Source organism: Hylobates moloch, unplaced genomic scaffold, assembly GCF_009828535.3.
Source record: "Hylobates moloch isolate HMO894 unplaced genomic scaffold, HMol_V3 SCAFFOLD_15, whole genome shotgun sequence".
In the NCBI taxonomy this organism is placed as follows: Eukaryota; Metazoa; Chordata; class Mammalia; order Primates; family Hylobatidae; genus Hylobates; species Hylobates moloch.
In genome coordinates this window covers 28,650,413-28,672,003 of record NW_026652290.1, presented here as the reverse complement: position 1 = coordinate 28,672,003, position 21,591 = coordinate 28,650,413, and the positions used below count along the sequence as shown (strand labels likewise).

The 21,591-nt window shown below is 42.9% G+C and overlaps 1 protein-coding gene across 2 annotated transcripts in view; it reads left to right on the top strand.

Moving 5' to 3' along the window:
• REEP1 (receptor accessory protein 1) overlaps positions 1–21,591 on the top strand; it is a 123,816-nt gene that overhangs the window by 67,554 nt on the left and 34,671 nt on the right. For both annotated transcript variants that reach the window (XM_032176561.2, XM_032176560.2), the window contains exons 3-5: positions 7,340–7,416; positions 15,344–15,464; positions 18,082–18,195. In XM_032176561.2, the coding sequence (XP_032032452.1) occupies positions 7,340–7,416; positions 15,344–15,464; positions 18,082–18,195 (312 nt within the window). The remainder of the gene's footprint in view (positions 1–7,339; positions 7,417–15,343; positions 15,465–18,081; positions 18,196–21,591) is intronic.

Genomic DNA, 21,591 nt, shown 5'->3' with positions numbered 1-21,591 from the left:
GGTAGTGTGTGGTGTCTCAGACAGTAGTTATTTGATGGACTAAACCTACCTTGTTTTTCTGATAGAGAAGATCTGTAAGTAATCCATTGAGAAACATGTTTTAGAGTCACAAAGACAGCAGGGATTCACCAGAACAGCTTTCATTTTTGAAAGATATTTTTGCTGGGTATAGAATTCTAGGTTGACATTTTTTTTTCCTTTTAGCACTTTAAAGATGTTATTCCATTTTCTCTGATAGTCATTTTTTCCAATGAAAAGTCAGCTATCATTCTTATTCTCATTCTCCTGTGTGTAATGTATCTTTCCATCCTCTCTGCTTTTAAGATTTTCTATATGGTAATGATTTTCCTTTTTTTCTCTTCTTTTCTTTCTTTTTTTTTTTTTTAAGCAGTTTTACTATGACTTGCCTAGGTATGGTTTTCTTTTTCTTTGTATTTATCTTGCTTGGGATTCACTGAGCTTCCTGGTTCTTTGGGTTTGTTTGTTTGTTTGTTTGTTTGAGACAGAATCTCGCTCTGTTGCCTAGGCTGGAGTACAGTGGCATGATCTCGGCTCACTGCAACCTTTGCCTCCTGGGTTCAAGCAATTCTTGTGCCTCAGCCTCCCAAGTAACTGGGACTACAGGCACTCACCACCATGCCCAGCTAATTCTTATATTTTTAGTAGAGACAGGGTTTTGCCATGTTGCCCAGTCTGGTCTAGAACTCCTGGCCTCAAGTGATCCACCTGCCTCAGCCTCCCAAAGTGTTCCCATCATGCCTGATCAGGGTTTGTTATTTTTTTAATCAAATTTTAGAACTTTGTAGCCAGTATTCTTCAAGTGTTTTTTTTTTTTGGTTCCATTCTCATGTTTCTTTCCTTCTGGAATTCTTATTACATGAATGTTAGACTGCCTGATGCAGTCCAACAGATATTGAGCCTCTCGGTGTTGTTTTCCAATCTAGGCTTTAGTCTGCAGGGCTTTAGTCTGGATTTGTCTTCAAATACACAGATCTTTTCTTTTGTTGTATCCAATATGCTGTTAATTCTGTCATACTGTTTCATTTCAGATATTGTGCTTTTGAATTCTAGGATATCATTTGTTTCTTTTTTAAGAGTTTCCTTCTTTCTCTTGAAATCCCCCATCTCTCCACTCATTGTATTTATATTTTCTTTTAGATTCTTTAACATATTTATACTTTTTAAAGAAAGACATGGCTGGGCACAGTGGCTCACACCTGTAGTCCCAGCACTTTGGGAGGCCAAGGTGGGCAGATCACCTGAGGTCACCAGTTTGAGACCAGCCTGACCAACATGGAGAAACCCTGTCTCTACTAAAAATACAAAATTAGCCGGGCGTGGTGGCGCATGCCTGTAGTCCCAGCTACTTGGGAGGCTGAGGCAGGAGAATCACTTGAGTTTGGGAGGTGGAGGTTACGGTGAGCTGAGATCGTGCCATTGCACTCCAGCCTGGGCAACAAGAGCGAAACTCCATCTCAACAAGCAAACAAACAAACAAACAAACAAACAAAAAATCAAAAGAAAAATAGTACTGAACACATCCTTTTCATCCTAGGATAAGTATCTTGTTATGTGGTGACAAAACAAAAGTTTAGTTTTCATAATAAAAGTTTTGTTAAGAAGTTGCTGTATATCTGTATATCTTCTTTGTGGAGTGTCTGTTCAGATCTTTTGCCCATTTTTTAATTGGGTTGTTTGTTTTCTTATTGTTGAGTTTGAAGAGTTCTTTGTATATGTTGACTACAAGTCCCGTATCAGATATATATCTTGCAAAATATTTTCTCCCAATCTGTGGGAGTAAATTGAGTTATTTTCTTATTGTTGAGGTTTAAGAGTTTTTTGTTTATTTTAAATATAAGTGCTTTATTAGATATGTGTTTTATAAATATTTTCTCCCAGTCTCCTTGTTCTCTAAATGTTATCTGTGCAGAGCAGAAGTTTTAAATTTTATTATTTTTTTTTCATGATCACCTATTACCATCATGTCCTGCACTAGTGTTTCAGGTTTATTTTTAAATGTCCTTTGCTGGGAGGAAGGGTCCATTCAGTTGGTTTGGAGCTTAGAATTCTATTTTTGGCTTACAATCCAGTATGTAGATGGTTTGCTGGTAGCCTAAGAATCAAAAGAGCAATGCAAAATTGATACTTTGGCTTTGTTAGAATTCCTCACCTCACAGGGACTTCAGACCTCACTGGACAAATTGTAATATTGTCAAACCGAGGTAAAATATTTAGGACATTTGTCACTGAGTGTCATAAAATGTTATAATCTAGGAGTTAGCTAATTTTGCAGATGAAATGGCAACAACAAATATAACTTAGACAATTTGGGGGACTAGTAGGATATTTTCCACAGTGGAGTCCAGGGTCAAAGGCAAAATTACAACAAATTTAGTTTAAATACCTCAGTTGGCTTTATTATGAGCCTAGAATTGGGCAACACTTCATTCTATAAAACAGAACAAGTGTTCTAACAAGCTGAGCTGAAGGGATTGGCTTTATAGAGAGAAGGGATGAAGAAAAAATGTTTTGAATTTTAATGAAGTCCAACTTAACGATTTTTTTCTTTCATAGATCATACCATTGATATTGTATCCAAAAACTCAGTGCCAAAGCCCAAGGTCTTTAGATTTTCTTATATGTTGTCTTCTAGAAGTTTTTTAGTCTTATGTTTTGCATTTAGACCTATGATCCATTTTGAGTTAATTTTTGTGAAAGATATAAGGTCAGTGCCTAGATCCATTTTTCATTGTTGTTATTGCATGTGAATGTCCAGTTTTCCCAGCATCATTTGTTAAAAAGACCATCTTTTCTCTACTGAATTGCTTTTGCTCCTTTGTCAAGGATCAAATCACTATACTTGCGTGGGTCTGTTTCTGGGATCTGTGTTCTGTTCCATTGATCTATTTGTTTATTTTTTCACCAATTGCACATGGTCTTGATTATTTTAGCTTTACATTAGGTCTTGAAGTCTGATAGTTTTAGTCTTTCAATGTTGTTCTTCTTTGGTATTATATTAATTGTTCTGGCCTTTTACCTTTCCATATAAACTTTAGAATCAGTTTGTTGATACCCATAAAAAACTTGCTGGGATTGTGATTGGGGTTGCATTGAATCTATAGATCAAGTTGGGAAGAACTGACATCTTGACATTATTGAGTTCTCCTATATATGAACATGAAATATTTCTCCATTTATTTAGATCTTTGATTTCTCTTCTTTATATAGACTTTTTACATATCCTGTTAGATACATTTCTAAGTTATTCATTTTTAGATGGTACTAACATAAGTAGTATTTGTGTTTTAGTTTCAAGTTCCAGTTATTATGTAGGAAAGCAATGGACTTTTATATATTAACCTTGTATCCTGCAACCTTGCTATAATCACTTATTAATCCCAGGAGGATTTTTTTGGTGAGTTCCTTGGGATTTTCTACATAGACAGTTACACCATCTATGAGGAAAAGTGGTTTTATCTCTTTCTTCCCAGTCGCTATATGTTTTCTGTTTCTTGTCTTATTGCATTATCTAGGACTTCCATTATGATATAAGAGTGATGGAAGAGAATATCTTTGCCCTTTTTCTGATCTTAGGAGGAAATCATCTATTTTCTCACCAGTAAGTCTAATGTTAGCTGTAGGGTTTTTAAAAAAATATGTTCTTTATCAAGTTGAGGAGCTTCCCTTCTATTTCTACTTTGCTAAGGTTTTTTTTTTTTTTTTAAGTCACAAATGAGTGTTGGATTTTTTTCATTACTGATTCAGTTTCTTAAGTAGACTATGGGCCCTTTGCACGTTTTTAACTGGGTTATGTACCCTTTTATTGTTGAGTTGTAAGAGTTTTTTATGTATTTAGATATAAGTACCTTATCAGATGAATGATGTGCAAATATTTTCTACCATTTTGTGGGTTGTCTTTTTACTTTCTTGATGGTGTCCTTTGAAGCAAAAAAGTTTTTAATTTTGATGAAGTCTCATTTGTCTTCTTTTTGAGGTAGGATCTTGCTCTGTTGCCCTGGCTGAAAGGCAGTGACATGATCATAGCTTACTGCAGCCTTGAACTCCTGGGCTTAAGCCATCCTCCTCCCTCAGCCTCCCAAATAGCTAGCTAGGACTACAGGTGTGTGACACCATTCCTGGTTACTTTTTGAGTTTTTTATTGGAGACAGTGTGTAGTAGTCTGTTTTCACACTGCTATGAAGAACTTCCCTGAGACTGGGTAATTTATAAATGAGGTTTAATTGACTCACAGTTCTGCATGGCTAGGGAGGCCTCAGGGAACTTACAATCATGGTGGAAGGTGAAGGGGAAGCAGGCACCTTCTTCACAAGGTGGCGGGACAGAGAGAGACAGCAGAGGAAACTACCTGTTATAAAACCATCAGATCTTGTGAGAACTCACTCACCATCATGAGAACCACATGGGGGAAACCGCACCCATGAACCAATCACCTCCCACCAGGTCCCTCCTCTGACATGTGGGGATAAAATTGGATTACAATTTGAGATGAGATTTAAGTGGGGACACAGCCACACAGCCAAACCATATCATGGGGTCTCACTATTTTGCCCTGGCTGATCTCAAATTCCTGGCCTCAAGCAATTCTCTCATCTTGGCCTCCCAAGATAAGTTGATTTTTAGTTTGTTTGTTTTTTTCCTCCAAAACAGAGGCTTGCTCTGTCACCCAGGCTGGAGTGCAGTGGCCCAATTTCAGCTCACTGCAGCCTCCTCCCGCTGGGCTCACACCATTCTCCTGCCTCGGCCTCCTGAGTAGCTGGGACTGCAGGCGCCCACCACCATGCCTGTCTAATTTTTTGTATTTTTAGTGGAGACGGGGTTTCACCGTGTTAGTCAGGATGGTCTCGATCTCCTGACCTCGTGATCCACCTGCCTTGGCCTCCCAAAGTGTTGGGATTACAGGCGTGAGCCACTGCACCCAGCCTTTTAGTTTGTTTGTTTTGTGTGTGTGTGTGTGTGTGCTTTTGGTGGCATATCTAAGAAAGCATTGCCTGATCCAAGGTCAGAAATATTTAATTGTATGTTTTTCTTGTAAGTGTTTTATGGTTTTAACTCTTACATTTAGGACTCTGATCCATTTGAAGTTAATTTTTGTATATGGTATGAAGTTGTTCAACTTTATTCTTTTACATGTGGATGTCTAGTTAACTCAAAACATATTGATACCTTTTAAAGCCCTTGTCTACTAATTCTAATATTGAAATCATCTGTGGATCTGTTTGTATTGACCAATTTTTCTCCTAACCATGGATTATATTTTCCTATTCCCTCACATGTGTAGTATTTTATTGTAAACAGAACCTTGTGTGTGATTCATTGTGGAAACCCCAGATATTTTATACATTTTTCTTTTTTTTTATGTTTATAGCTTTAGGGGGTACAAGTGCAGGTTTGTTACATGGATATATTACATAGTGATGAAGTCTGGGCTTTTAGTGTAACCATCACCCAAGTAGTCTAAATTGTACCCATTCGGTAGTTTCCCTCATCCCCTCCTACCTTCCCACCTTTTCAAGTCTCCAAAGTCTATTATTCCACTCTCTATGTCCATGTGTACACATTATTTAGCTCCTATTTATAAGCGAGAACATGCAGTATTTAACTTTCTGTTTCTGAGTTATTCCACTTATGATAATGGACTCCAGTTCCATCTATATTGCTGCAAAATACATGATTTTTTATGATGGTTGAGTAGTATTCCATTGTGCGTATATATATACATATATACGTGTATATATACACGTATATATGTATATATGTGTGTATGTGTGTGTGTGTATATATATATATATATACACACCCCATTTTCTTTATTCAGTCTTCCATTGATAGACACTTAGGTTGTAGATTTTTTTTTGCCTTCTTGTGAAGAATATTTAGTGTTGTTCTAGCAGGCAGTTAAATTCAGGCAGATCACCTTGACCCTGTGGCAGCTAGATAAGTTTTGTTTGGGCAGGTATATTTAAATTTTGCTCTTAGTCATAGAGTTAATCTCTTAGTGTTAGGATGTAATTTTTACTGCTAAGATGTGGTCTTCCAGGTGTTTCACTGGAAATTCCAGATGCTTACCAAACCCCTCTAACTTTGCATGACTTGAGTTCCAAACTTTGTTTCCCCAACAGTGGGCAGGAGCTGAATCTCTGCTCAACTCTGAGCTTTTCAGCTTTCCAGCTGTTTATATTTACATTTATATCTATATGTATTTATATCTATATTATTATACAGACTTCTTTGCTTGGAGTCTTACCTGCTTCTCTGCATTTCAGTGACCTGCCAAGTTTTTGAAGGGAATTTATATGTAGATTTTTGGGGCTGCCCCTTTATGGCTTCCCTAATTCTGAGATTTTTCTCTGTCCACTTCCGGCATCTCTGGCAGTCTCAAACTCCACTCTCCATTTCTTTGGACAAATAAGACTCTGGATTTGAGCTCGAGTTCTCTCTGCCCCATGATGTGCAGAGTGAGAACTGTCCTCGGCCACACTGACTTGTACTAACCCAGTACCCAGTGTGGTTCCCGTACTCCAAAGCTTGAATCCCTTCCAGTCTCTGTCTGCTTTTTATATTGCTCTCCAGTGCCTTCAAACAGTTGTTTTGAAATATTTTGTTTGGTGTTTATTATCATTATTAGCAGGAGCCTTAGTTCAATATAAGCTACCCTACTTTTGTCAGAAGCCAGAAGGAGTAGACTAAGGAATCTGGACTTGATTCTGCAGGCTGGGATATTTTAAATGGGGTGATAGTCTGATGAGTTTATACTTTTGGGAGAATAGTACAGGGGTGGCTTGGTATTAGGATGGGTTGCTGAGGGGAAAGTCAGGAAGCAAGGGAAGTAGGAGTAGTTCAAGAGAGAGGGGACAAAGGCCTTAGTTAGGGGAGAAAGGCAGTAGAAATTGAAAAGGATGGTCACATGGGAGAAATAAAAAGGAAGATCAGAATTCTTAGATTACTACCACGCCATCCCAGAGAATGTGGCCCAATTACACTTCATTCCAGGGTGTGTCTGTGTGGAGGCCTAGAGCATTTTCTCCCCTGATGTTCTGAAGAATGACCTGATTGAATCCTGGGTCACTCTTGATCTGCAGGTCTCCCCGGCTCACTTGAGGGCAATTTGACCTTCAGCCTGAGTCAGTTGTGGAACAGCCCATTTGCTTCCAGCTTCAAGATCTGGAGCAGAACTGGACATAAGCTGGGGAAGGATAGGGAGAAGGCTACAAATGCAGGCTGTACCACCTGGACATGCCACCGGGGCCTATTCTTCCTGTGTTGGGCGGTGTTTTTCCTGGACCTTTTCTACCATCTGTGTTGCTTTCTGCTTCAACAGGTCAAATGGATGATGTACTGGATTATATTTGCACTTTTCACCACAGCAGAGACATTCACAGACATCTTCCTTTCTTGGTAAGTACTCCAGGAGTTGGGATGTTTCTGAGGACGATTTTGCTTAGTGTCACTCAGGGGGAGGTGGGAAAGGGCTGAACCTAGCCTCAAACCTCACCTCAGGTCAGAGACGCAAGTGCAGGAATGTTAACTGGAGCATTTTCAATAGATTAGTCTACAAAGTTGTTCTACAAGTAAATATTTATTGAATGACCTTATAAAGAGCAGTTATTGTTCTAAGCCCTGGGGATATAGTCATGGACAGGACAGATATACATCCTCAATTAATGGAGTTGGTAAAGAAGCATTCATATGTTAAAAAAGAAAAGGAACGAAAGAAACAACGCACAAAAATGCACAGGAAAAACTGAGTTTCCTTCTCACTCAATTAATTGTCAACTAATCACTATTCACAGTTGTGTATCCTCTTAAACTAATATATGGCCTGGGCGTGGTGGCTCATGCCTATAATCCCAGCACTTTGGGAGGCTGAGGCGGGTGGATCACCTGAGGTCAGGATTTTGAGACCAGCCTGGCTAACATGGCTAAACCCCATTTCTACTAAAAAAAATACAAAAAAATAATTAGCTGGGCATGGTGGTACGTGCCTGTAGTCCCAGCTACTTGGGAGGCTGAGGCAGGAGAATCACTTGAACCTGGGAGGTGGAGGTTGCAGTGAGCTAAGATTGCATCATTACACTCCAGCCTGGGTGACAGAGCAAGACTCTGTCTCGAAAAAAAAAAAAACACAAAAAACAAAAAACTAATATATGTGTGTGTGTGTGTATACACACATTTTACACACACTTCTTGTTTAAAAAAGCAGTATTATAGTATACATAAGAGTTCTCACTTTGCTTATTAAATTTATTTTGGAAATAGTTTTATATGAGCATAAATACATCTGCCTATTTTTTAATGGCCACATAATATTTCATGGCATAGATGGAGCATAATTTATTTAAGTCATCCCCTTTTGACGGGCATTTAAGTTGATACCCATTTTTTTCTCTTAAAAGCAATGCAGCTATTTCCAGCAATGAAGCAATTAAAAGCAAGCTAGATATTTGTATTGCTATATTGTGCCTTTTTAGGTGAAAGAAGCTGTAAATAATATATCGATTTCTGTTTGTATTTAAAGAGTTGAGTGTGTGCACATGTGAATGTGAATGTGTATTAAAAGTAGTGTGGAAAATATAGTTAACGAGGGTTATTTCTACGACTTGGGATCATAGGGTTGGTTTTGCATTTGCTGTATTGTGCGAGTGTTTTAACCATGGTGAAGTGTCATCAGAGAAAGTAATAAAGATATTCCCACTTTGGAGAAAACAGGTTCTTACCCAAAAAGGATCAGTATGAAATTACCCTCTGGGATGTCCTAGGCGAAGGAATAGACCTGAATAGCACTCTCTGAAACCTGTTTTGAGTCAATGGCCTTAATTATCTTAGTATGTACTTTCCCCCACAACATAGCTTTCACCTCCACTGAGAGAAATAGATGTCCCAGCCATTGTGGCCTCAAGCTGCAGTGAAGGAGTCTGGATTTCCTAATTCAATATGCTTGTGCCTTCGTGCCCTGCACTGTGCACAGATAATGCAGCAGACTCTGGATGGAGCTGAGTCTCCTTAAGTGGAGATAGAGCTTTCTGCTGAGCCATCCATTGTCTTCCCGAGGCCTTGAGGCTGGCCCTGGAAGTCAGGCCATTTTGTACAGAGCTACGTCAGGAAACTCCTGTCTGATTCACAAAGATGAGAGTAGAGGCCGGCCCAGTCAAGACTGTGTAGTCAATTAAATAGTACCTCCTGCCATCCAGCCTTTCCTCCTTAACCAGGCCCTCTGTCTGGTGCTAGGGGCCTCTTCTGTCCCCCCTGTGTTAGTCTCACAAGCTCATCCCTGGGGATATTAGCATTTCAGCTTCACTGCTTTTTGCTGGGTGGAAATCCTATCTAATGATGGCTGTGTTCCTCCTGGGTAGCTGGAATATGCCCTTACCTGTGGCCCTGGAATTTTAAAGTTTCATATCTAGTAAGTGCTCAACAACTATTTCTGGAATTGATTTCATTTTGATTTTGGGAGGCATATTAGTTTTCTATTGCTGCCATAACAAATTACCACAAATTTAACAGCTTAAAACAGTACAAATGTATGATTCCACAGCTTCTGTAAGTTGGAAGTTCAAGTGGAATCATCCTCTGCTTAGAATCTCACAAGACCAGAATCAAGCTGTGGGCCAGCCTTGTCTCTTATCTGAAGGTTCTGGAGAAGATTCCCCTTCCAGGCCCATTCAAGCTGTTGGCAGAATTCAGTTCCTTATGATTGTAGGACTGAGGTCTCCATTTTCTTGACACATGCCACCACCTTCATCTTCAAGCCAATGATGGCATGTCGAGTCCTGCCCGTGCTTTGACTCTCTGTCTGCTTCTGCCACTAGTTAGGGAGGATCTCTGCTTTTGTTTTAAGGGCTCTTGTGATTAGATTAGGCCTACCCCAATAATCCCGTATAATCTCCCTATCTTAAAGTCATCTGATCAGTAACCTTCATTACATCTGCAAAGTCACATTTGCCATGCAAAGTAACGTATTCATGGGAGTTACACCAGGGAAGAAGAACTTGGCCCAAACTCTGCCGACCACAGGAGGACGTTTGCTACCTGGTGTGTTTGGAGCATGTATGCAGGTATGGGTAGAATCCCCCTCTCTTCCTGACGCATGTGGAGGTTTCTTCTGCTCCCTTATTTGGTCTCTTAGCTGGGGGTGTCCATGCAGTTTGTGGGTGGGAAGTGAGAGTCCTTTGCTCTTCTCCTGGTGGTCTGAGCTCTGCTTCTGCAGGAAAGAGGCTCCTTAGGAACCTTTCTGCCTGCTTTATCCCACAGCCTGATCATGCCCTCACCCTGCTTTCTCTTTTTCTCCCAACCTCCAGGTATCATAGATCCTAGTCTTCTTCTGGGAGGTTCCTCTCTCCTTCTTTCCTCTCACCCTGAGAACAGGCACAGGATGGGCCCATCAGGGAATGTAGGAATTTTGCTTCACTTCCAAGGACATGGGCACCATCTCCACAGCTCTGAGCATTCTTTACTATTCAAAAAGGTTAGGGGGAGAGTTTCTGTCATAAAATATGTCTTCTGTCTTCCTAGAAGCACCTTTAACTTCTGTTCTCTTCCAGAATTGGAGCCCCTTGTATGGACCCTCTTTTCCTCACTCTTCACTCACCCCCATTCCCCTCTTCCCACTTCTTCCCTATGGCAGATCCCTTTTCATGGTTAACTTTGTAAAACTTTCCATCTTGATGAAAACAAAAATTATTTATGGTCCCAGAATAGATAAGATGGTGCCTTGTTTCACAGGTTGTAGAGGTGATTTCATTTAGTTTTTTTTTTTAATTATAAAATAATACAGGCTGGGCGTGGTGGCTCATGCCTGTAATCTCAGCACTTTGGGAGGCCGAGGCGGGCAGATCACTTGAGGCCAGGAGTTCGAGACCAGCCTGGCAAACATGGTGAAACCCCATTTCTACTAAAAAATACAAAAATTAGCCGGACGTGGTGGCGCAGCACCTGTTGTCCCAGCTATTCAGGAGGCTGAGGCAGGAGAATCGCTTGAACCTGGGAGGCGGAGGTTGCAGTGAGCCTAGATCGCACCACTGCACTCCAGCCTAGCGACAGAGCGAAACTCTGTCTCAAAAAAATAAAAATAAAAATAAAATAATACATACATCAGGAAAAATGAAATAGAAACAATACACTGAAGAGTAAGTGTCTCACCTCTCCCAGACCCACAGTCTCCCTCCCTAGAAGTACCACTGTTTTTTTTTTTTTTTTTAGACGGAGTGCAGTGATGTGATCTTGGCTCACTGCAATTTCTGCCTCCCAGGTTCAAGTGATTCTCCTGGCTCAGCATCCTGCATAGCTGGGACTACAGGCATGTGCTACCATGCCTGGCTGATTTTTTGTATTTTCACCATGTTAGCCAGGATGGTCTCAATCTCCTGACCTTGTGACCCGCTCACCTCGGCCTCCCAAAGTGCTGAGATTACAAGCGTGAACCACCGTGCCTGGCAAGTAACACTGTTAAAAGTTACTTGTGTTTTCTTTTCTTTCAGAAATGCTCTATACACATTTATTGCGTGTATTTTGGACAGTTTCATCCCATGTCTAACCCTCTTAGAACACATCTGCCCCTCTAGAGTGTCTGGGTGTTATATGGGGAGAGTGGGGAGAGGACAACTGCCCTGTGCTCCAGTGCTGTGCATATGCCTTGGAAAAGATGGAGGAAATGTGGTGGGTGCCTCTGGCCTTTTCAAATACATCTCAGAGGTCAGGGCTCTTCAAGGAGTTCTCATTATAAAATGAGTAAGGCCTTTCTCTGCCTCTCGAGGTAGGCTGGAAGAAGACTTGGTGGTGATTGTGTTGGTAGAGCCAAGGGACCCCAAGGCCTCTAGGAAACACTGGGTGTGAGTGGATCAGCCTATATTATCTTGTGATGCCTGGCAAGGACCTGGTTTTGTATGTGATGATTCCAGAGGCAGCAGGACTGTTCCCCTCCATCCCACGCCCCCGCCCTTCAGTGACAGAGATTTTAAGGCTTTATGTGGGGAGGGCCTGGCTTTAAATCTGGAGTCAGCATACTTTTCTTTGTAAAGGGTCAGATAGTAAATGTTTTGAGCTTTCAGGCCGTATGATCTTTATTGCAACTACTCAACTCTGCCATTAGCATGAAAGGAACCATAGACAATTAATAAATCATTGTGCATAACAGTGTTCTAATAAAACTTTATTTATAAAAACAGATGACAGGCTGGATTTGGCCCATGGGCCATGGGTTGTTGGGACCCCTGGATCCATTCTAGCAAGCAACAGAGACCCCTCTGACAGACTCAAGGAAAAGAAAACAATGACGCTCTGTTGGTAGATGCTGAAGTAACTCACAGAATAAAAGGAAAAGCAGAAACACTAAGACTCGGGGAAGGGAGGAGCCAGAGTGCCTCAGGAACCCTAGCACTGAAGCACTGATAGTTACTCCCCTCGGCACTGTTCACAAAGAGGTTCCCTTGTAGCTGGGCTGAAGCAGCTAAAGATCATAACCATCGTAAACATCCATTCATGGGGGCCTGAACCGGTGCTCATACACTCGTATGCAGCCGTTAAGATGAGTGAGATAGGCCAGGCCTGGTGGCTCATGCTTGTAATCCCAGGTGGGCGGATCACCTGAGGTCAGGAGTTCAAGACCAGCCTGGCCAACATGGTGAAACCCCCGTCTCTACTAAAAATACAAAAATTAGCTGGGCATTGTGGTGCACGCCTGTAATCCCAGCTACTTGGGAGGCCAAGGCAGGAGAATTGCTTGAACCCAGAAGGTGGAGGTTTCAGTGAGCTGAGACCGCGCCATCGCATTTGCAGCCTGCGCAGCAGAGTGAAACTGTCTTAAAAAAAAAAAAAAAAAAAAGATGAGTGAGGTAGCTATCCCTGTAGTGGTATGAGATAGTCCCCAAGGCATACTGTTGATTGTGTGTACGTGCTGGGAGAAGCAAGATGTAGTAATGGGTGTATAGAATGCTTCTGTGTGTTGGGGGCAACTCAGGGAGTCAAATATACCTGCATGATGTATCCCTGGCCCTAGTCTACCTCTGGAAGGATATGCAAGTAACTGATAATGTTTTTGCTTTTAGAAAAGGGACCAGGGGTCAGGCGGGGGAAGGAGACTCTTTGTTGTATACTCCTTTGGACTTTTAGAATTTTTAACTATATGCATGCATGACCTATTTTTTTTAAAAAGACATCTTTTATGTAATAAATAAAAGAGCCGCAGTGCGACAGATTATCTATGTGTCTTGTGTTCGTGTCTGAGCTTGCTGGATTCATTTCCTTTCCCCTTGGGGCTGGTGAATACTTGTTTTCAAAACAAAATTTCCTGTGTTATTAATCACCAGAGTGTTCAAATGTGGGAGAATCATACCTCTGTTCTTCAGCCTCTCTCTTTTCTGGCTGTGAAACATTAAACAATCTTGCCACGAAAGTGCCCACTAATTGCTGAGGGAATATTCAGGAAGCACCCACCAGAGGCAGAAGGCAGGGGGCCAGGAGACCTTGGTGAGGAAAGGAGGCGTGGGTGGGGCTGCTGACTGGGGAATGAGGGTGTCTGTGTGAGAGTTAAGGGCCCTCCAATGACTTGCTGGTTTTGATTTTCTGACCGCTTATCTGGGGAGGATGGCTGGAAAGGACTTTCTGATCTCTAAGACTAGGACAGGTGACTGTCTCATCTCATAGCATCAGGTTTTAAGGATACCTGGGATTTGTTCTAAGTGAGTGTGGGTAAGACACAGACATGGAAATAATGTCACGAAGGGAGAAGTTTCTTTGCTCACAGATTCCTAGAAACAGAAGGCACAGCACACCATGCAGAGCCACAATGGGGGCCACTCAGGGTCTGTCAGGAGAAGAGGGAGGAACCAGGGTGAGGGCCTTTATTGTGTTCCACATTAAAGGAAGGAAAGGGCAAAGCAGAGTGGGCAGGCTCGGGCTCAGCTGGTTTGAATAATCTCAGTGGGCTCTGGGGTGTATGGGGCTGTCTCTGGTTGTCTAGCCCTGGCCCTGGGGTGATTGAGGCAGATGGATGGTGTCCTGGAATGTGAGAGTCCATTAGAGGCAGTGGCTGGAGCCTGGGCCCATGGATTGGTTGGTTTGCATATGAAAGGTGTGTTGCAGGTGAGTTCTTTACTGTCTCTAGCAATTGGCTCACCTTGGGAGGGGCAGTTCCTCCAGAGTCAGCAAGGCCCCAAAGTACATCAGAATACAGAAAATAAAAAATAAACCATAAACGCATGGTTACTACACCTCTGGACTGCCAAATATGGTTGCTCAGGTTGTTCACAGCAAAAGATATCTGGCCAAGCAGGTGAATTGGGCTGAAATCCAGACCAAGCTCTGTGGTTCATGTGGCCACAGAACTGCTTCCAGTTGAAGAGGCCAGTTTTCTTCTAATACATTCAAAGGCACCATGTGGGCTAGCACTATGGCGCTTGTCTCAGATTTCTGGTCTATATTATTTGTGATTATTTTATAAATCTCTGTTTCCCTGACTGGACCCTTAATTGCAAGGATGCCAGAATCTTGTCTGTGTTTCCCACTGGACCAGAAGCTCCATGAGGGCAGGAATCAGGTCTTCTTTGCTCACCGTTGCCTCTCTGTACCTCCTTGTACCTGGTGCTTGGTACAAGCTGGCACATACAGGGAATGGGTGCCTGTTGGGGGACAAATAAATGAGCAGGCTTGAGGGTATACAGGACCGCAAACTCCAGAATTACGTGTTATCTGCACCGTGGACTCTTCTGTTTCTTGGCACTAAGAAGATCAAAACCTGTTTGCCTGCCATTGACTTGAGTAGGGTGAGTAGCATTCTCCTTCCTGCCAAGAGCTGGGCTCTTGTCCCTGCCTCTATTTGGGCCAAGAAGGCAGCCAAGAAAGAGAGGCTTTCATTCTCAGTCTAGAGATTTTTTGTCAACTCTTCCCTGCTGTAATTCCCCCTGGTGTTTGTCCCTTCTTGGATGTGACTGAAGAGTGAGTGACTGGGTGTACAGCATAGAAGAGATCCTCTGAGCCTGTAGGCTGTGGCTGGAGCCCTGGCTCCAATCTAAATGAGCACAGCCCAGCAGGAAGCTCCAGCCTATGCCAGGCAGGCCATGGGGGTGATTGCTGGAGAGAACCTGTGTTCCTGGTTTGCTTTGGCAACAAAAGAAAACATGAACTGGTTTTCAAAGAGAGGCGTTGGGGTTGTACTGTGTGTGTGCAAGTGTGTGCCCTCGCCTTCATAGGTGGAGGACAGAGGAATCTGGGAAACTTGCAGCCACATGCAAGCAGGAGAGGCGTCCTTGCCGCCCACCGGGTCTCATCCTTCAAAAGGGCAGTGTTGCTGAGAACCTAACAGAACTTGTGTTTTCATCTCTCTTTCCAGGTTTCCATTCTATTATGAACTAAAAATAGCATTTGTAGCCTGGCTGCTGTCTCCCTACACAAAAGGCTCCAGCCTCCTGTACAGGAAGTTTGTACATCCCACACTATCTTCAAAAGAAAAGGTAATATATGCTGCTGTGTCTTTCATTCTTTCTAGCAAGTGAGAAAATAAGTAATAAATAAAAAGGGATGATCTTATTGCAGGAGACTTCTCATTTGGCTCTCATTTGCCTCCAGCAAGTCATTCCTCCTAATCGTTTTTTTTAAATGTATTTCTGAGACGTGTTTAGAAATAGTGGTGAAGTTCTCTAAAAGATGTTATTTGTCATTATGTACTAGAAAACATTTCATAAATTGAAACAAAAGAAAGAAAAAATTCACTCACAATTTAACCATGCAAACTGAATTTCCTTTCTTTTGTCATGCTTAGCCCCTGTCCTTTTATAGACATGATTTTTACATAGACTATTTTAAATCTTACCTGGAAGCCAGGTGTGGTGGTGCATGCCTGTAATCCCAGCTACTCAGGGGTATAAGGTGGGAGAATCACTTGAGCCCAGAAGTTCAAAGCCAGCCTGGGCAACCTAGAGAGTCCCCATCTCTTAAAAAAAGAAAGAAAGATTAAAATTTTATGTAGAATTTTTTTTTAAAAAAATGACTTAACATAAATAAAATATTTGTATCCTGAGATCTTAAATGTGTTTGCACACAAATCCATTTCTACTTGGTCTTCGTAATACCCATGATGATGTTCCCTTACTGCTAGATATTTAGACTGTCTCTACTTTTTCCTGATATAGATAGTTCTGCAGTGAGCACTACCATTCCTGGAGTTTAGTTGCTTCCTTTGATTGTCTTAGAATTAATTCCCAAGAGCAGGATTATTGAGTCAAACGATTCCAACATTGTATCATTTGTTAACTATATTACTTACTAAGCTGATTGTGTAGTGGGGTTTCTTAACATAAAATAGGAGCATCATAGGTGGCTTGATAGATTAATGTCTGTTGTTTCTGAAAGTTGAATTCTTTGGACTAGAAAGGGGAAGGCTTTGGGAAACATGTCAGTTGAATGAGCAGGCTACTGTACAAGTTTCTGAAAATCTCTTTAGGAACTAGGACCGCAGCACTTCCTGTCTCAGAAGGGTGGATTTTGAGGAACGGATCCCTGTCTTGACCTGGTTATCAAATCTCTACTCGTCCTACTTCCCTTTCCCCAAATGCTGGGCTTCCCCTGAAGCTGCCAATGTAACTTCCATTGAAGTGAAGGTGACTGACTCTTAAGAGTTGCCAAGAATCACTTCCAAAGGGGTGGTGGTGGGGGACAGGCGGGTCACAGTTAGAGGGCCTGCTGCTGTGACTTCCTGGGGAAGCCTTCCACAGGGAATCCAGCAGGAGGTTGCTGACCCACTTGCACACCTCAAAGCAATGGAAATACACTAATGCATGGAACTTGACTAAGGCCGAATGTCATTGTCTTTATCAAACTCTGAAATGAGCAGCTGTGATGAAAAACAGCTTATTTTTTTGGGACGGAGTCTTGCTCTATTGCCCAGGCTGGAGTGCGGTGGCACAATCTCGGCTCACTGCAACCTCCGCCTCCCGGGTTCCAGCAATTCTGCTGCCTCAGCCTCCCGGGTAGCTGGGACTATACGCACGTGCCACCATGCCCGGCTCATTTTGTATTTTTAGTAGAGATGGGGTTTTACCATGTTGGCCAGGCTGGTCTCGAATTCTTGACCTCAGGTGATACACCCACCTCGGTCTCCCAAAGTGTTGGGGTTACAGGCGTGAGCCACCACACCCAGCTGACAAACAGCCATTTTCTTAAAACAATGACAACAACAAAACACTCCCAAACAAACAAAAAGAATACACCAAAGTTAATCCAAATTTGAACTAAACCAATATTGTACTTCGCTTTGGTCCCTGAAGAAGACCTCAATCCTGTTTTCCATCCCACCTTTACCTTGTTGCATGACACTGGATGACTTCTAATTTCTGATTTTATTTGAATATCTGTAAAACAATCTCCCTTATCCAGTAATACTCATTTCTTTCGGCTTTGTAATACCTCCCATCAATATACAAATGGGGTGATATTTGATTTTAGAATTAAATAACTATAGAATAACAGAATTTTAGAACTGCAAGGGATCAACCCTGTCAAGATAAGGAAGATGACATGGCTATCATTTATTGAAACTAGCCACTGTGTTAGATGTTTTACTGGAATTACCTCATTTAATCCTCACCACGCTCCGCAAGTTGGGTATTATCATTATCCTCGTTTTATCCTAAAACTGTGTGTAGAGAGGCTAAGTACTTGCCAAGGTCTGACAGTCAGGTGGGGCAGGTCTGAGGCTAGAAGCTCGGTCCTGGGCATTGTCTCTACCCTGGGTGCTTTCAGTGTCTGGTGAGTGGCTGTGTGTAGAACGGCAGGCAGGGCTGTCCACATCCAGAACCTCCTAGAGCTCCCTGGAAGGTTAGAGGGCTTTAGAAACAATCTCAGGGCATCGCTGGATCCATAAGTTGCAGTGTTTTCAGAGTTCCGTTTTCTACCCTCCTGTATCTCTGCTCTCCACTCTGCACACACACCCTCAAAGTGCCTACAGCTTTTCAGGCCCAGCAACAACAAGGATTGGGCAAGCTGCCAAGCCCAATGCTCAGAGGAAAGGAAAGAAAACAGAGATGTATTTGAACCTTCCAACTCAGTGTGCCTCTGTTTTTCCTTTGACAGGAAATCGATGATTGTCTGGTCCAAGCAAAAGACCGAAGTTATGATGCCCTTGTACACTTTGGGAAGCGGGGCTTGAACGTGGCCGCCACAGCGGCTGTGATGGCTGCTTCCAAGGTACTGTGCTGGAAGTACCACAACTACACGAGTCTCAGTCCCTCTAGTTTGCCCTGCTCATCACCTGTGCAACCACACAAAACAGGCTAAGGACCAATCAGTGGTTTTTCACCTTTTGGGGGTCCTTTTGAAGATCTGATGGAAAAAAATCTTGCCCCAGAAAATTCTCACCCCCAACACACATGTCCACACACTTGCAATATCAAGAGTTTCCCAGAGCCCCTGAAGCTCATCTGTGGGTCCCAGGTTAAGAATTTCTAACTTATTCAACCCCACTGGAAACAAGAAAATAATAGGATTTCTAACTTACTTGGCACTTAGGCCTGGGAGAAACAGAAGAGGGCAGGGGAGAGAGGGAGAGAGTGCTTCTCTGCAGTTTCCTAGGGTGCACTGGAAGAGTCAGCTAAATGCAATGGACAGGTGGAGAGACTACCTGAGCAAGCGGGTGGACTCACTCACGCCCATGTGGCCCAGCAGATCCAGGGGAAGGAACCCAGGTCCCAGAATAAGTTGAGTGGTCTAGACATAGTGGTCCAGACATGGAGGTCAGTAATGTGCCAAGCCATAACAACTGAGGCGGAGGAGGTTTGAAATAAACATCGGTCTGTGGGATGTTGCGGTGTGAGCATTACTTCTTTCTCTATTCTCTCCAGCCCTTTTCAAAACTGTGTTTCTTCCTAGCATCTTCTCACATCACCTTCTCGTTGTTGTCGTCAATTTATCATTATTTATGTAGGCCCGAAAAGTTAAATTGGTCAGATATTTGCTCTCATGTGAAATCAGCAGATCACCCTAGTGTTCCCCAGGGACAAGCCCAACAGCCATATGTGAAGTAGAGACCTACATTCGGCTGGTGGTGGAGGGAAGGCAGTTATGCTGATGTTTGGAAAGACAGTGGTTGGGAGGTGAGTTGTATTAGCATAATGAAGTTAGTCCCTTGTGGTGATGTGAGGGTTTTGGGAAAGGAGGCGATGGGGCTGTAAAAGGTTTGCAAGAAGATGATTAGTACAGATCTTGGTGCTCTATGAGCATTGCACGGATGGCAGGATGGAGGGTGCTGAGAGCCAGTTTCAAGAGACTGAGCTGGGTTTTCCTTGCCCTGAACCAAAGAGAAGCACGTTAGGATCATATCTGGAAGAGACTCAGCACACTGGGCCGGGTGGTTGCTTGAAAAGTACCTTTCAGGAAGCCAAGGAATTCTGCAGACAAAGCCTGGGCAAGAGGGAAGGGGAACCCAAAATGAATGATTCCTCTTTCAGACAAGACCAGCTCCGTCTATAACACAGAATTGTAGCTAGGTGTCCCGCCACTCCATATGGCAGATTTCGGGGTTGGGGGTCCAGGGGGTCTCTGCCCCCATTACTATAATAGCTGCTGGCAAAATGAGGGATCCCGGTGAGTATCTTTGGAAGGGAAATTCTGCTTTGGTTTCCCAAGATCAATCAGGATTTATGAACAGCAATAAATTCCAAGAACCTTTTATTTGAGATGCAACCATTTTATGCTTTAATATTTAAGCTGAAACTGAAACAAAAGAGAACTCAGAATTGCTAAATTCTGAATTCATCAGGCCAACCTGGCAACGTAAAGCTACGGAAACCCTGTCTCAGCCTCTCTCTACCCCATCTGTTCTGCCTCTGAAGCCTAAGGAAAACAGGCTGCTGCTCTTTCCTCCGTTCGTCCATGGAGTGTAAACGTGCTGTATCTGTCAGGGTGGTTCAGTGTGGGTCACCTGGTGGCACAGCTGCGTGCGTGTAGATTTCATTCTGACAGTAACTTCCACAGGCCATCCTTTTCTGGGTCTGCCTCAAGATGGAGCCTCCAGAGTCTTCCTATCATCCTGGCCAGTCACTGCCTGTCCCCTAACCACCTGGGACGCCCGTGAGCCTGTCTTCTGCATCCAGGCACCTTATAGCAGCTGAAACCTAAAAGAAGCGCCAGACAGTCTGAAAGTTGCCTCAGGAAATAACTGCTCATTAGTTCTTTCCAGCTGGACTAACGTAGTGAGGGACATCTGCTTTCTGTTGAATTCGGTTTCAGATAGAAAATTTTCTGCCTTGTGGGGCTTTGCTTTTTCTCTCTAAATATAAATATCTGAAGAGAGAAAACACATATTCTCTTCTAAAAATAATGCCCTCTATTTTTGAAACAGATGTGTACTTAAAAAAAAAAAAAGAAGAAGAAGTAAAATCCAAAAATCCAATCTAGCTGAAGTGTACATCAGTGTTTTCCATAGCAGCAGTGGATCACTTCAGGCCTTGGTCAAAGGATGATGACTCACCAGTGGGTCCAAATCTGGCTTGCATGCCCAAGCCACCTGGAGAGCTTTGCTTTTTATTTTTTTTAATAGATTCTCAGATGTGCTGAATCAGAATCTCAGGCAGTGGGCCCATGAATCTCTATTTTTAACAAGTTCCCCAGATGATTTTTAAACAGCCAGCTCTGTGCAAGTCACTGCCTGAGGCCTCATACAGAACCATAGGGGGCACAGGTGATTAGGGTTAAAGCAGTTAACTTCTGTAACATTCCTGGAATGCAGATTCACCTCCTTGGAAGCCTTAACCTTGAGAATGAGGAAAGCAGTGGCGTGTGTGTGGGAACCGGGCAGCGGGGAGGGGGAGGCTGGTGTTTATTTCTCCAAAACTTACTGCCAATTGAGAAATACTATAATGGGACTACAAATTCTCCCACTTTTTTTTTTTTTTTTTTGAGACGTAGTCTCGCTCTGTTGCCTAGGCTGGAGTGCAGTGGTACAACCTCAGCTCACTGCAACATCCGCCTCCCGGGTTCAAGCAGTTCTGCCTCAGCCTCCTGAGTAGCTGGGATTACAAGCGCCTGCCACCATGCCTGTCTAATTTTTATATTTTTAGTAGAGACTGGGCCTCGCCATGTTGGCCAGGCTAGTCTTGAACTCCTGACCTCAGGTGATCTGCCCGCCTCGGCCTCCCAAAGTGCTGGGAATACAGGCATCCCACCTCTTTTGTAGTGCTCCCGAGAGCCTAGCACAGTGCCTTGCACCTGGCTGAGCCCTTATCAACCTTGTTGATTACCCAAGGGGAATAATTAGAGCAACTGCCTGAGAAAAAGACACCCTGCAAAGTCACCCATGGCTGAGATGACTATTTAATTTATTGTTCAAACCAGGACACATTTGAGAATGTAAAGGATGCTTATAATAATTACTCTGAAACAACAGGTCTAAACTAGGCCTGTTTGGCCAGTCATGGTGGCTCACACCTGTAATCCCAGCACTTTGGGAGGCCGAGGTGGGAGAACTGCTTGAGCTCAGGAGTTAAAGACCAGCCTGGGTAACATAGTGAGACCCTGCCTCTACAAAAAATTAAAAATTAGCCAGGCATGGTGGCATGTGCCTATAGTCCCAGCTACCTGGGAGGC